Here is a 13,988-nt window from a genome sequence, read left to right as displayed (position 1 = left end):
TCTGATGAATTTAGTAACCCAGCAGGTCTCAAAATATTAAATTAAATTTCAACCAGGAATAGTTTTACATGGTTGCATTTTTAAAAGAAATCTTTTATCACTGAAGAACTTTTTGGAAATGAAAAGGTCTTCCTAGATCAATAAAAGTAAATTGGAACCACTGTTACAAACAAATTATTAAAAATACTTTCCAGTTATAATAGACTATTCTACCAGAACCATATTTTTCCACCTAATAGAATGTAACTAATATAATATTCCACCTAATATAATATCAAAGTACCTAAAATGCATAAAAAGTATCTCTGGCAGCAGTATTCTTCAAATATAACATCATTAAATCAAAATTTACCTGGGTTGAATGGTTCACATTGAGTTAATTGTCTGTGGTTACCCACAAATATTCTGAACTGGTTTCCTACAATTTTTGTGGAACCATATAGAAATATACTTGCAAAAAAAAAAAAAAAAAAAAAAAAAAGAATTTCTAACATTCACAAAAGAGCTCAAGAACCTAAAGATCTACATGAAGACCACATGATCTAGGCAATGTCATTAATGGTGCACAGTACAAGATTGTGTATTTCCCAAGGAGATAATGAAAAACATGCACACATATTCTCTTTCAAACTTTTTGTAACTGCCTCCAGTTTCTACAATATTTTTTTATTTAAAGTATCACAGTGTTCGGTTTGCTAACAAAAAAATTTGTGAGAAAGGCAAAAGAGGGACTGAGTAGAGTGATGAGGATAAAACAAATAAGAGCAGGGAAAGAATACATTACAAGCACAGATAGAGAAGTGTGCATTTTATCTGTGTAGCAATGACTAAAAGCATTTATTTCTGGCAACATCATGGCAAATGCAACTCGGGCTGAAACTTGATTTTTCAGTTTGAGGAGGTTTTTTTGTGCACAGCAACATGGACACTTTTGTTCTAGTGTTCTATAAGTGAAAACTCTTCAGAAGCATGAGCTACACACTAACTTTAGATACAAAAAAACCTGTTGACCTGATGGCAGGCTGTGGCTACAGGCTATGGTGCAGTCAGTTTTACACCTGCTTCTTTGCAAAGAGTATTTTTCAATCAAAAGACTAGGGGACAACATTGCTTTGTGGGAAAACTGGGATTTAATGACTCTTCTCATTATTTTAAGGAAGCTAATCAGGGACTACATCTTTTTTCCATGCTTTTCAAGCTTATTCCCACAGTCAAAAATGCCTGAAACTTTCTTCTGAAGATGAGATTAGCCTTCCATAATCAAAATAATCTTACATATTATTAAAAATTAATAATTATCTCTGCCATGTGGAGAAGCTTGAACACTCATCCTGTCATAGCTATTATGTTTTGCTTCTTGCTTCTTCATGTGTACTTTTTCCACAAGATCTTAATGCAAGAACAAGTCTTTTGTTTGTTTTTTTTTTTGTTTGTTTGTTTTGGTTTGGGGTTTTTTTGTTTTGTTTTGTTTTGTTTTTTTAAAAAAAGTGTAATGATCAATCAGTTACTTTAAATTCTCAGAAAAAATTAAAAGGAAAAAGAGAACATTTTCCCCAATACGCTACTGTGATTTTCAAGTTAAAATACATTCCCTTATCTGTGTTCTGTGCAGCAGTTGCCTGCAATTAGGCAGCTAAAAATAAAGGGCTGAATCACGACATGAGGACATTGGCCAGCAAAAGCAGCACCACGGGGCAGTTGTTCTTAACCCATATGGTAACTGCACCTAACAGAACAACCACTGGAGACCAAACACCTCAGCACCCCAGTACACAGTGCCCAATGGTGGGAACCTCAAAACCCAGCAGGGCAGGGCTGGCACACCATCATTTGTCCCAGCTGATCCGGATACAACTGACTCCAGCCCTGTGAACAAGCTTGTTTGTATAAAAACTTCGCTGACAGTAAGTTCTTACTGGATTTTAGCAAAACATATTACTCAAACATAAAGTTATGTATACATGTAAGTGTTTACAAGATCAAAAGTGTAGCTTAGTTTATTAGTCAGATGTGTGAAATTCTTTTAAAATTGGCTGAGTTGCCAGAGACAAGAAATAAAACACATTTATGTTCTAAAGCTTCATAAAATACCTGGGAAAAAAAGTGAAACCTTACGAAAAAAACCAAACCAAAACCAAACCAAAGTAGTTTTGTAAAAATCATTTCATCAGCCAAGACTTAACAAAGCAAAGAAAGACTCTGCTTTCCAACTCTGATTCAAAAGTACATTGCACAACCATTATTCAACCCATGTAATCAAATGAAATATGGGAATCATATGAAGCATTAAAGGCATACATTGCAGTTTCCTGTTAATTAACAGTTTTATACACAATTACTTGTTACTGTAAACAGATGAGATCAATGTCACTCAGTGAAACCCTTTAATTTTAATGAGGTTCTGTCTCAACACATAAAACACATGCATCCATAACATTTGTTCCTGTAACACACATGACAAGCAGAAGGCATCGTTTATCCCTGTAGGCAAAATACTAGAATCTGGAAGAGGAAATATAATGCATTTAAAATTACCAACTATCTACAACAAGGGAACTGGTCTTCAGTGAGTCTTAAAATCCCCTTCACCAGTAACCACTCCAATGGTATTTTACAGCAAAGCAGTGGTGAGGATTATACAAATGATGAGTCTGAGCCTTTAACTATTTATCAGAGGTAAAAAAGCACCAGTGATTGAGTCTGATGGCAGGTGCAAAGGTAAACCCTTAAGAACTTGTCTCCTGAAGGAAGGGTACAGATGATTTAGGCAGTAGAGTCACTGATATCAAGTCAGTTCCTTAAACAAACATGGAAGAAATAAATTGAAGAAAACAAAACCAGAAAACAAAATTTCAGAGCTACACTGAATCTTACATCATCTCAGATGAACAAGACAAGGGACCAACTGCAAAAATCAAAAGAACACCTAAAGGTAAAAAGTTACCCCCTGAAGGATTAGGGAATTGCTAGAAGTCAGAAATACAAATATGCACTAAGTATTTTTCCTTCCCATGCAAAAGCTTCAAAAATATTTAAAGACACCCATGCTCCATACACAGCACATCAGGACAGTGCAGAATATATTCATCCAGCTCCACTCCTTCCTTAAAAGAACAGCCACTGCCACTTTAAGCATTCCTTACAACAAGGAAACAAATGTTCCCATAGGTCAGAACCTCTGGGCCCTTTCTGACCACTGGCCAGGCTTGCCACCACTCAGAAATTAAACCTTCCAGCATCAGCTGCATAGCTCAAATCCCCCACACCCTCATTCATGACATGAATATTTCTGATTTTTCCACCACAAATCATACTAATCTTATAGAGGAGTAGAGGTCAGCTTCTGGACCACACAGCCAAGGGCTGGAAGATGTACATAGACTTTGGTGATGTGCTCCCCACTAATCCACAGTTCCCTTCCATGATGGGAATGAGGGCAAGAGGGCAAAGTAGGATACAGCAATATATCCTGACTTGCCTCCACCTCAGGAGCAGGGTTTTGAGTCACCCTATGTGGTCAGCATCAGTGCAGCCCCAGGACAGGCACTTTGCTCTGTGACACACCTTCAGAAAAGGAGTTGCCTGAGGAGACCACAGACTCATGTCCCCAAAGCAGAAAAGAATCCACAGCTTATGTCTCAAAACCTGGATTTCTCCAGACAAACAACTTTTGCAATCAGGAAAAAGCTCAGGAAAGACAGGACTCCTCCTCAGGAATCCTATCAAACTGAGGATGTCCAATAAAGTCATCAAGTTCACACAAGCTACAGGGATAGTCTGCAAAGTCAATTTCACAGTCATTTTACAAAATCCTACACCTACACCAAAACAAAAATCCATCCAAACAAGCAAACAAAAAACCCCAAACCTCCACAAATAATTATCTTCTCAAAACTTGCAGATACAATACATAAATAAGTATTTGAGAGATGCTTCTTTTTCACCATTAGAAGAAAACTAATTTCTGCCGAGCAATCTGTAATGGTTCAATCTTAGATGCTCTTTTCTGCTGGCCTGTGGTAAAGTCTTGCCAACACTGCATCTAGAAACAGCCCTATTCTTGCCAGTTCCTACACTTGTAAGCCATCTCCCAGTGCTCTCACCCTGGCCTCAGACCAGGTCATCTGGCAGTTTCCACCTGCCAGACAAGAAGCTGGGAACTTGGCTGGCTCTCCTCCTCCCCAATGGCTCAGAAACCCACCTCAGTGCAGACCTGCTGCATACCTGTTTGTAATGCCAGTGATGAAGATGTCAGCTCCCACCTCAGCAAAACGGGAGCATACAACAGCAGAAGGTGCTGAAGCTCATGCCCAAACCCCACTGTGCCTCCCGTAGCCTTTAAAAACTGGCAAGTACAGTTGCAGGCCACGTGCCTGTACCTCTCCACCTGCTCTCCATGGATTTCTGCATTTCACTTGCTCAGGCAAAGAGAAAGAGATCTGACTCTGTGACAGAAGGATGCCTGCAGGGACCAACAGCCAACTATGAGAAGTTTCCCTCTGCTAAGGGTCTGCTACCCTGAGAACGAGAGACCAAGGCAAGCAAGCCCTTGGAGGGCAGGGAAGGCAATTTTGGTTCCTTTATCTTTAAACTCTTTTATCCCAGCACAGGAAAGACCTGAGTAAAAGAAGCAGAAGAAAAGTAACTGAGACTCCAGAGAAGCCAGCCTTGGAATAGCAGAGGAGCTTTATATCTGTAGAGACAAAACACGACAAAACCAGAGATTGCCCCTAGAAGATAGTTACCTGATAAATAAGTTAGGAGTGAAACTGCTGAACTTTTTCAGAGGGATTTTACACTCTAGATGTAAAGAACAACTATTATATCTCATCTATGCTGATAACAAGTAATACTCAAGTGGAAAATATCTCTGGAAGAGATGAGCATGCAAAATTACCTTTCATTGCTTGAGTACAGGATAATGCAAAAAAAACCCCAAAGAGCAGAGAATTTGTCAGTGAAGGACTATTAAAATTAATTTTCTCAGTAAGGAATACAACAGTGAAGGGAGGTTACCACATCGGGAGAGAAAACACAACCTCTTGCTGAGAGCCATGAGGAAGTCCAATGAATGGAATTATCTCTTCTTCATTTGTATATCCTCCACTGAACTGCTGCCACATTGGATCTGACTTCTAGGGATGCTGCCAGAAGAGAGTGAAACCTTCCATGCCTCTATAACAAATGGGTATTGGTATTATTTAAGTAAGCAAAGGGATATAAATTTTGTTTGTTTGTGGCTTACAAAGTGTTCTTGCAGGTTAGTACTGGGAAATACATGGTTGCAAAATGTTTGTTTGAAGAACAGGTAAACATGGTATGAATTGTGATAAATCAACTCAGCTGAAAGCAGCAGAGGGCAGTGTGATTAATCTGCTGAGAATAAATCTCTGGATATTTTTCCATTCCTCATTACCACAAGACAGGCAGTGAAGGGATGGTGCTATACAACTGAGAAGGTAGCTGGAGATTCAGGAAGGAATCTCTCAACAGCCCCTGTAAGGGCTTGTAACTAAGCTGACTTTCTGGAATCGCCACATGCGCATCACTCTAAAACTCACCTTAACATCAATCGCAGCTGATAGAGAAGGAAAACTCAACAAGCCTAACCCCTAGCCTCATGCATTCAGTTTACCTTCTGCAATGCAACCTGAAAAACAAGCCAAGCACTCCAGGGATGATGAAACCTTTAGACTTGGAAGGCAGAAACATTTAGCAGTACCATGTAATGGAGGAAAGCTAAATGCAGGTGAAAGAGCTGAAGAAAACAATCAAGAAGAGAATTGTTTTCACTTAAAAAGTGTCAGGTTGTTAGCACATGCACTGACAGATGATGCATAAGCTGGCAAAAAAAAAGAACAGGAGGAAAATAATAATGAGGAATAGGGAAGAATTCATCCTGTTTAAGACACCTTCTCCCTCGACAAGGTAGCCTGCAGTTGCTTGATAGAACGTTTCATTATATTTTCTTTGAAATATCTTTGTGTAATTTACTCATGTGATTTTCTATGACTGTCCCTAATGCACAGCAGAGGAAGCTTTATGATGAGAAAACAGCAACAGAAATTGAATCTAATGATTTTTGAGGACTGAAGGACTTTGAAGTAGAATCATAAGAAAATTACATGGGAGCAAAGGGAAAAAAGAAGCGAGGCTAAGAGTTACCATGAAAGGCATTAATATGCTATGTTATATCATAAACAAATCAGAATAGTATCTGGGGTTAATTAAAATTATTAAACTGAATATTCTACTAATTCAGATTCCTAAAAAAAGAGAGGTTCCTTGAATAAAGAACTAAAAAGAAGATTGGGGTTGATTTAAAAAAAAAAAAAAAAAACACCAAAAATTGATCATCGAACACCGATAACTTGAACAGTTTGCTTCTTTGCTTTCAGAAAACCTAATGCTGAGTTTATTACAAAAGGGCCACACCTAAAGCCACCATTTTGCACTAGCATATACCTGGACATTGTGAAGAAGTCCACAGTGTAACTGTTAGCATGCAGATTTGTCTGGATAAAACTGGACATCTGAAACTATATTGCAACTCCATCTACGACCAAGATCCATCTAAGTCTAAGATCACATTGAACTATAACTAGAATTGTTTTTACAGTCATATGGACTTAAAAGTCACAGAACCTTATGTAATACAGAAAAATACACCAATATCTAGTCCCAGTTGCAAGGAACTTCCTGGAAAAATACAGTATAACTGTTATGATCAACACCCAAAGAGATTTTCTTTTGCTTGCAGATCTTGTTAGGAAAATGCATTATGAAAATAAGAAATAAATTTTACACCGATGCTACCTAGGAATATTTCACATATCTAACTACCTTTTAAGTGAACTACTACTACAGTGTTAACTATATTCATTCCTCTGCCACGTGGTGACAAGTGTGGCCAAAATGGATGGACAGGCACAATCCAAGATATTGACCATGATGTTAAAATAGGTTAAAAGAAATCTCAGCCTTGCAAAAGTAAAATTCTCGGGTAAGAGAATTGTTGTGACTTGATACAACTCTACAAAGGCTCCTCAATAATATTTCACTAAATCATAATTCCCAGAAGAAGCACTTCTGAGTCAACACTTTTAGGAGTGACACCATTCTGTAAGCTTGCATGTTGGTTTGGGATTTTTTTCCTGACATTTCCTGAGATTCTTTGGCAGGAAATGTTTCTAGGATTGATATTTAAGTACCTTAGTGGTAACACATAACTGAGGTACCTGTAGGCAATCTATTTGATGATTCACATGTCCTCATTAAGCCTCTCCTCACTGTGAGTGTGTTCTAAAGCACCAAGATTTTACAATACTGGATTTTTTTGAATATTCATGGAACAAAAACTCAAATCAAAATAATTGTCTCTAAATGCAGTGCTTACTAAGGAATTAAATTGCATTATTATTCAGACAAAGGGCTCTTTTGTTTCCATAATCTTATTTCCTCTATACCAAAGGTTTATGTATGACTGAAACAAGTACATATTGAGAAGATGATTCCTGTTCTGCCTAATGACTTTGTTTCCAAAAGCTGAAAAACATCTCTGAATCAAAACCCTGCATTATTACTGTCTTAAAAAGTGAATCTTTTTGGCTGTGAATGTTCAGAAACCTGTTTTATGAAACAGAATACAAATGCATTACCTGAAACATAAATAACGTGGGTGTTAGCAAACTATTCTTCCTCTCTAAACATAGGTTCTTTAAGCCTAGTAAAAAGAAGGGGTGACAAATCAATTTTATGATCAGTATTTGACATTTGTCCACAGCAGAGAGGCACCATATGATCTAACAGTCACTGATTCTGTGCTTAGGGCTGAAAAGATATAAAAAAGGGGGGGGATTTGTAGGTCAGAAATTACCTCCTTTGCAACTGTTTCTAGAGAAGCTGGCAAAGCATATGGCCCTACTGAAATGTCTGTTCTGTGCTTGGAGGCTACTGACAAATTCACATCTAAAGAGACACTTTTTCTTTTTTAGTTTAACCTACTCTCTGCTTCAGTGCCTGGATTTTGTTCTGCTGCCACTGGGCCTGAGTAAGTAAAGATCAACCACCAAGGCTGTTGACAGACTGACAGCATTTCCCTCTGTCAATCAGGCACTTGTGCGACAAAGCGTGAGAGATAGCTGTAGCAGCAACAGTAAAAACTGCACCCCAAAAGGAAAAGTCCACTGTCCCTACAAGAACATGCATGTTTGTAATCTGAAATATACACAATCAGATTTTACCACCAGATTTTTACCCTTTACTGAGTTCAGAAACAGCACTCTGAAGTCTTTATAGCCAACTATTGCAAAGTTGAAGATATTATGCAACATTCACACATTAAACAGAAACAATCTTTCAAAATATAAAGTCTTTTCTAAGCCTTTTCTAACCCTGCCTCCTTCTCATCACCCATCCCCACCTGAACACTGCACAAGAACCGAGTTGTTAAAATTTCTGAGACGACTGTACAACCTTCTGCATGGAAATCGAGCATCTTAAATCTGCAGCATGTTCAACACCTTCAGCCTCCCCAAAATTCCTGCTGAAGAACCGTCGTGAATCGCCTGTTCTCACCTCCAGACCGCCACCAGCCCGTGGCCGTGCGTGGAAAGCATCAGGTACGGATACAACAGGTTACTGGAGCAGGGAAAACATAGCCGTACCCTGCGACTAATGCATGTGCGGAAGATCAGAGCACCGTATTCTTACATATTCATCCTCCAAATAACCGCAAGGCTCTTTTGACTTGCGATGCTCCTACGGCACAGAGCATCCCATGTATGTTAATTAAACGGCATTTGAGGGTGGGGGTGAAGACAGGGGTTTCGGGCTTCTTAGGGAACCGTCAAACTTTTCCGACGGCGGTGACTGAAGTTGAAGGACGGGGAGCTCCGGCCGCCCCGCCCGCGCCCCCGCCCGCCGCGCCCCGCGGTACCTGCGCTGCCGCCGCGGGCAGGGGGTTGTCCAGCAGCTCCATCTGCACCTCCTGCGCCGGGCTGGGAGGCGATTTGGACATGTCGCTCTGGACCATTGGGCGAGGACAGCGGGTGGCTGGGCGCCGAGCCCCTCGGCGGGACAGAGCCGGGCCGAGCCGGGCCGGGCCGAGCCGAGCCGGGCCGAGCCGAGCCGAGCCGAGCCGGGCCGAGCCGAGCCGGGCCGGGCCGGGCCGAGCCGAGCCGGGCCGAGCCGAGCCGAGCCGAGCCGAGCCGAGCCGAGCCGGGCCGAGCCGGGCCGAGCCGAGCCGAGCCGGGCCGAGCCGAGCCGAGCCGGGCCGAGCCGAGTCGGGCCGAGCCGAGCCGAGCCGGGCCGAGCCGAGCCGGGCCGAGCCGAGCCGAGCCGAGCCGAGCCGGGCCGGGCCGAGCCGAGCCGAGCCGGGCCGAGCCGAGCCGAGCCGGGCCGAGCCGAGCCGGGCCGAGCCGAGCCGAGCCGAGCCGAGCCGGGGCGGGGCGGCGGGCACCGCTCAGCGCCCGGCCATGGCGAGGAGCGGGCGGGCGGCGCTGCCCAGCACGGCTCCGCTCCGCTCTGCCCTGCCCAGCCCTGCCCAGCCCTGCCGCTGCCGGCGGGGAGCGCTCGGCGCCGGGCGCGGGGGAGGGCAGGGGGCGGTGCGTGGGGAAGAGGGAAAGTGGCAGCGAGCAGCATCTCCCGCCGGCAGCGCCGGGCGGGGGCGGCGCCGGCCCAACCCCAACGCGGCCGAGCGGCAAAGTTGGGGCTGTGGGTCGGGGTACAGGGTGCAGTCAGGCCCTGCTTCCCCCAGCTCTGCCGGACGTCTGGACCCTGTCCGCACGGCACCGCCTGCTCAGCCCGCATCGCCGAGACCTGCGGGTTTAGGGAGCAAACCGGCACTTCCACAGAGAAAGTTCCGTAGGTCTCTCGTGTTGATGGGTTTTTTGCCTGTACTTGGAGGTTCCTGTGCACATATCAACAAGGGATGAGTGAGATGAAGCCCGCTGCCTAATTTTATATAACCTGTAGCTGCACAATCTCACTGGAGGATTTTGAAAGACCTGTTTGAAACCTAATCTGGAAAATCACCCTCCGCCCCGAGATGATCTGTGATTTCTTATGACAGATCATTTATGACAGCAGACCTAATGGCTGTCCCGATGGAGACCAGACCTCTGACCCTGTGAGCCCACAGTGATGTGATGCCCTCCTCTCACCGGAGGGCACCCGGCCCTGCCCCGAGCAGCACGAGAGGGAAACTTATGTTTTCAGAATCACTGTGTGATCGCTTGTGAAATTTCTTATCAGCTGCTTATAAACCGTGAAAACTGAGTCTAGGAACCGACTGCCCTAATGTCACACACTTAAAATCACAGCCATTACTAAGAGCAATAAGTCACTTTCAGGAAAAGAAGCCAGCAAACCAAAGCCAGCACAAAAGCCAGATCAATTTCAAAAAGTACTTTCGAGATTTGTCTAGATTGCATGGTTGATTTATCTCGTTTGTCGTAAGAGCTTATAAGCTTCCTTTCTGAATTGGCTTACTCCTATGGATTTTCTCATAAGAAGAGTGAAAATCTTACAAGAACAGCCCATTTTTTTTTTTGTGAAGGAATTAGTTTACTCTGCAAGAGGACGTGCTCTGAGGTTTGAAGAACTTTCACTTGCCCAAAAAGTTTCATATTTATTTTGAAGACAACATTTTAAAATAATTTTCTAGAATTTTTTAAGGTGTGGTCCAAGGCAAAACAGAACCTCAATTTAAAGTGAAAAGTGTGGGGTTTATTGCTTAACTTTCATTCAAGAAACTCAATAGAGATGCTCAACAATCTGGAGATGCTGGAGCCTGGACTGCTTCCAGATGTTTTTCAAGTGATTGTAACCAAAAAAGATATTTTCTTTTTAGACATTTGGTGTGAAAAATGCATACTTCACCCTCTAATAGAGGCCTTGAAGCAGTTGTTTCTGTGACACTTACAATTAGATTGTTTAAATGGAATTACTCTTTGTGACCATCATCATTATTAAGGAATTTACCGTAAAACCTAAACCCAGTATTTGTGTTAATGATTGCTGGATGGCATATTGTTATTGAAAGATGTTGTCTTTGAATTTTTAACACCTTTATAGCTTTGGAACAATTTATCCTTGTGTTTTGAGCCATGCTCTAGGAAAGGCACTTGATGATCCACCATGATTCAGTACATTTACTTGGTAGATTTTCAGGCATCTGTCAGGGTTTGCCTGTTCTCTCTCACACAGAGAAGGGAGTGGAAGTTACTTAATCATGTAACAGTGGCCCTTCATATTGCCTTCTGGATTTTCACTTTGTAAAGAGCATATAAGTAAGAGCATTTTTTTAAGTACCATCCTTCTGTAAGAGTAGTAGTGGTGATTTTTAAAACATTACAGTTTCTAAAACCATGAATTGTGAATCTGGATTGAAAGAGTATTTCTACTCTCTTATAGATTAGAGCTTGAATATGTCAATTGAAGTTCATTTTTTGTGTGCTCAGTCATATATTTTATGATTAATTTTTTTTCTTTCCATTATAAAAATATAATGGTAATGATTTTGCTCATTTATGTACATACATATAGGGTCTGTAGAAAGAAAAGACTTGGAAAAGAAGATCCCCCCACGCACAAATAACATCTGAATTTTTTGTAAGTTTATTTGGTTTTTCTTTCTGCAGAAAAATATTCTGCATAACTGTTCTTTAGCAGCAGTTGTCATTCATTGCCTTGATGTAATGAGTGGCTAGAAGATTAGCATAGAAGAATAATTGTGAGTATTTTGTTCTGCTTCACCCCTTTTGTTTAGCAGTTAATCCAAGTTCTCTAACCTTGAAATGTGCAGTGAAAATCCTTCAGCTGAACACATATGCCTGTAGTCATCCCTCTGCATGCTGTTTTTGGCCACATCTGCTCCAGGATAAGGGTCAATGTGTAAAAACAATGTGCAGGGATTCTAAATTGCTTGTTCTTTCTCAAGGGGAAAAGCAACCTGGTACGTCTAACCCCTTCTCAGCAGAAAACCACACTGCTGCATTTATTTACACTTTTATCTGCAACAGAGAGGTGTTGTGCATGCTTATTTGGATTTTTATAAACATGTAAATGTTAGAAAACCAGAAGAAAACACAAGCTGTTTTGTTCATAGGGCTTAAAAAAAAAAACAAAACAAAACCAAAAGCTTAAGCTGACAAACAAGATAACCTGATTTGAGTGCCAAAAATAGCTGAGTTTTTTGCATGAGAGTTTAGATGTTCTTTTAAAGCAAGGAGGGCTGTATTACTTTGCATATTTAAATATTCTTTATCACCAGTATAAGAATGTGGTGTCAGCATCATGTCCTAACCTTTATGGCAAATACATGTTTTGTTTAGCCTATATCTATCACCTAAATATGCATAAATAGGCCAAGGAGGGTTGGCTGATAATTGTGCAAATGCAGGTAAAAACTAATAACTTAGACCCAAGGGACTTCATTAGAAACTTGCACAAATACAGACCAGTGAGCTTACAATTATTCTTACAAAACTAATAAAATGCTCCTAACTGAGCATATGTTTAAAGCCCTGATATAGAGAACTTCTTTAGGACTTTCAGTTAAAAAAACTGCTAGCCATCTATTAGTCTGTGCCACCTCCTGCCTAAAATGAATTGTAGCCAGAAATTCAATATTGTGAAAAAAAAATTCACTTGATTACCTGTTTTTAATATCTCAAAACAGACATAGTTCATCTTTTTCAGTGATAAACTTGAACCTGCCTGTCACAAGTGCAAATTGAAGGGATTCCTCTTATTTTAGCACCTTATCTTTTACACAAGTCTGAACAAAACCACTCCAGACAGGCTCACTTTTGAATCTGTTATCAGTCTGTATCAGAGCACAACACCACCTGGCTGGATTTAATGAACTGATCCATTCTCCCAGCTCGTGTTTATTATGTTTTATTCTTGTATATAGGTGCCATGCACCCACGAAAGCCTTGATTGATGCTGTTACAATGCATTCAGGAGAAGACAGGATTGGAAGGGGGAAGGTTTCCACATGATGGAAGATAGGAGCAATATATAAACACTGGCAGAAATGCTTTTAATGCACAGAAAGGCTCGCAATACTTGAAAAAGCCACAACACCTACTAAGCACATATTTTCAGCCCTTTGCAAAACGTGACCAAAAAAGGCACGCTCCCGCTCGCAAGCTGTTCACTTTGTGAGAGGCAAATTTGCTGTCGATGGGTTGTATACAAAGTTCATGTTTGATTAAGCACTTCTGCAGAAGTTGCTGGTTTCAGTTGATATTTTCTTTGCTTTTTCTTCGCTCTCCTGTCATAACTGAGACTGCATATCTCCTTTTGTATCCCCAGTCCTTACCAACTATGGTGTGCCTATTTATAGCATCATTTTTCTCTTATTAAATACTTGAATCACAAGAGCACAAAAAGGCTTTATAGCATTCTCACCCACAAATATGCTCAGCCCATGTGAGTTACTGACATTAGAGACAGATTTTAATAGATTGTGTGTGGCCTGTGTCCAAGGACAGCATCCAAGCTCTCCACAGCTCCTTGAGGATGGCCTTTCCTCCACCCTTCATTGAGCCCTGTGCTCAGTTCAGGCTTCTCTGCTTTTGGGTAGGTTTTGTTTTGGTTTTTTATCAACCCAACAATCATTTATTTGTGGCATTGAGGCAAAATTTCATTCAAAATAAATGGTGTAAGAAAAGACAGTGACAATCTCTAGTCAGTGTGAGGATTGCAAAACCATCAGTGTGGCTGACAGTTAACTCATCGTTACCAAGGCTGCTGGCAGAGTTAATACATCTGAGAGTATTGAAATTCTTTGCCAATTTATACATGCACAGATCTGAAGCGCAAATCGATGATGGCACCACTCCATGTTGCCATCAAGTCAGTTTAAGCAGTGAGCATTTGCCAGATGTCGTTTCCCTCCCTCCTTGCCTTGGCTGCTCTAATCTGATCCTCTGTGGTGCACCACTTAGCTCTTGGAGCAGGAGGAACTCCACTCAAGA

General features: G+C 41.5%; 1 protein-coding gene across 1 annotated transcript in view; it reads right to left on the bottom strand.

Moving 5' to 3' along the window:
• LOC310923450 (voltage-dependent L-type calcium channel subunit beta-2-like) overlaps nt 1-9,045 on the bottom strand; it is a gene marked incomplete at its 3' end in the record, with an annotated part of 174,260 nt that extends 165,215 nt beyond the window's left edge. Inside the window, exon 1 of the mRNA XM_083885449.1 lies at nt 8,939-9,045. Coding sequence (XP_083741575.1) covers nt 8,939-9,034 — 96 coding nt within the window. The 5' untranslated portion in view covers nt 9,035-9,045. The remainder of the gene's footprint in view (nt 1-8,938) is intronic.
• Between the last annotated feature and the right edge of the window lie 4,943 nt (nt 9,046-13,988).

This window comes from Zosterops lateralis (genome assembly GCF_965231275.1).
Source record: "Zosterops lateralis genome assembly, contig: HAP1_HAP1_SCAFFOLD_56, whole genome shotgun sequence".
In the NCBI taxonomy this organism is placed as follows: Eukaryota; Metazoa; Chordata; class Aves; order Passeriformes; family Zosteropidae; genus Zosterops; species Zosterops lateralis.
This window is presented reverse-complemented; position numbering and strand designations above follow the sequence as displayed.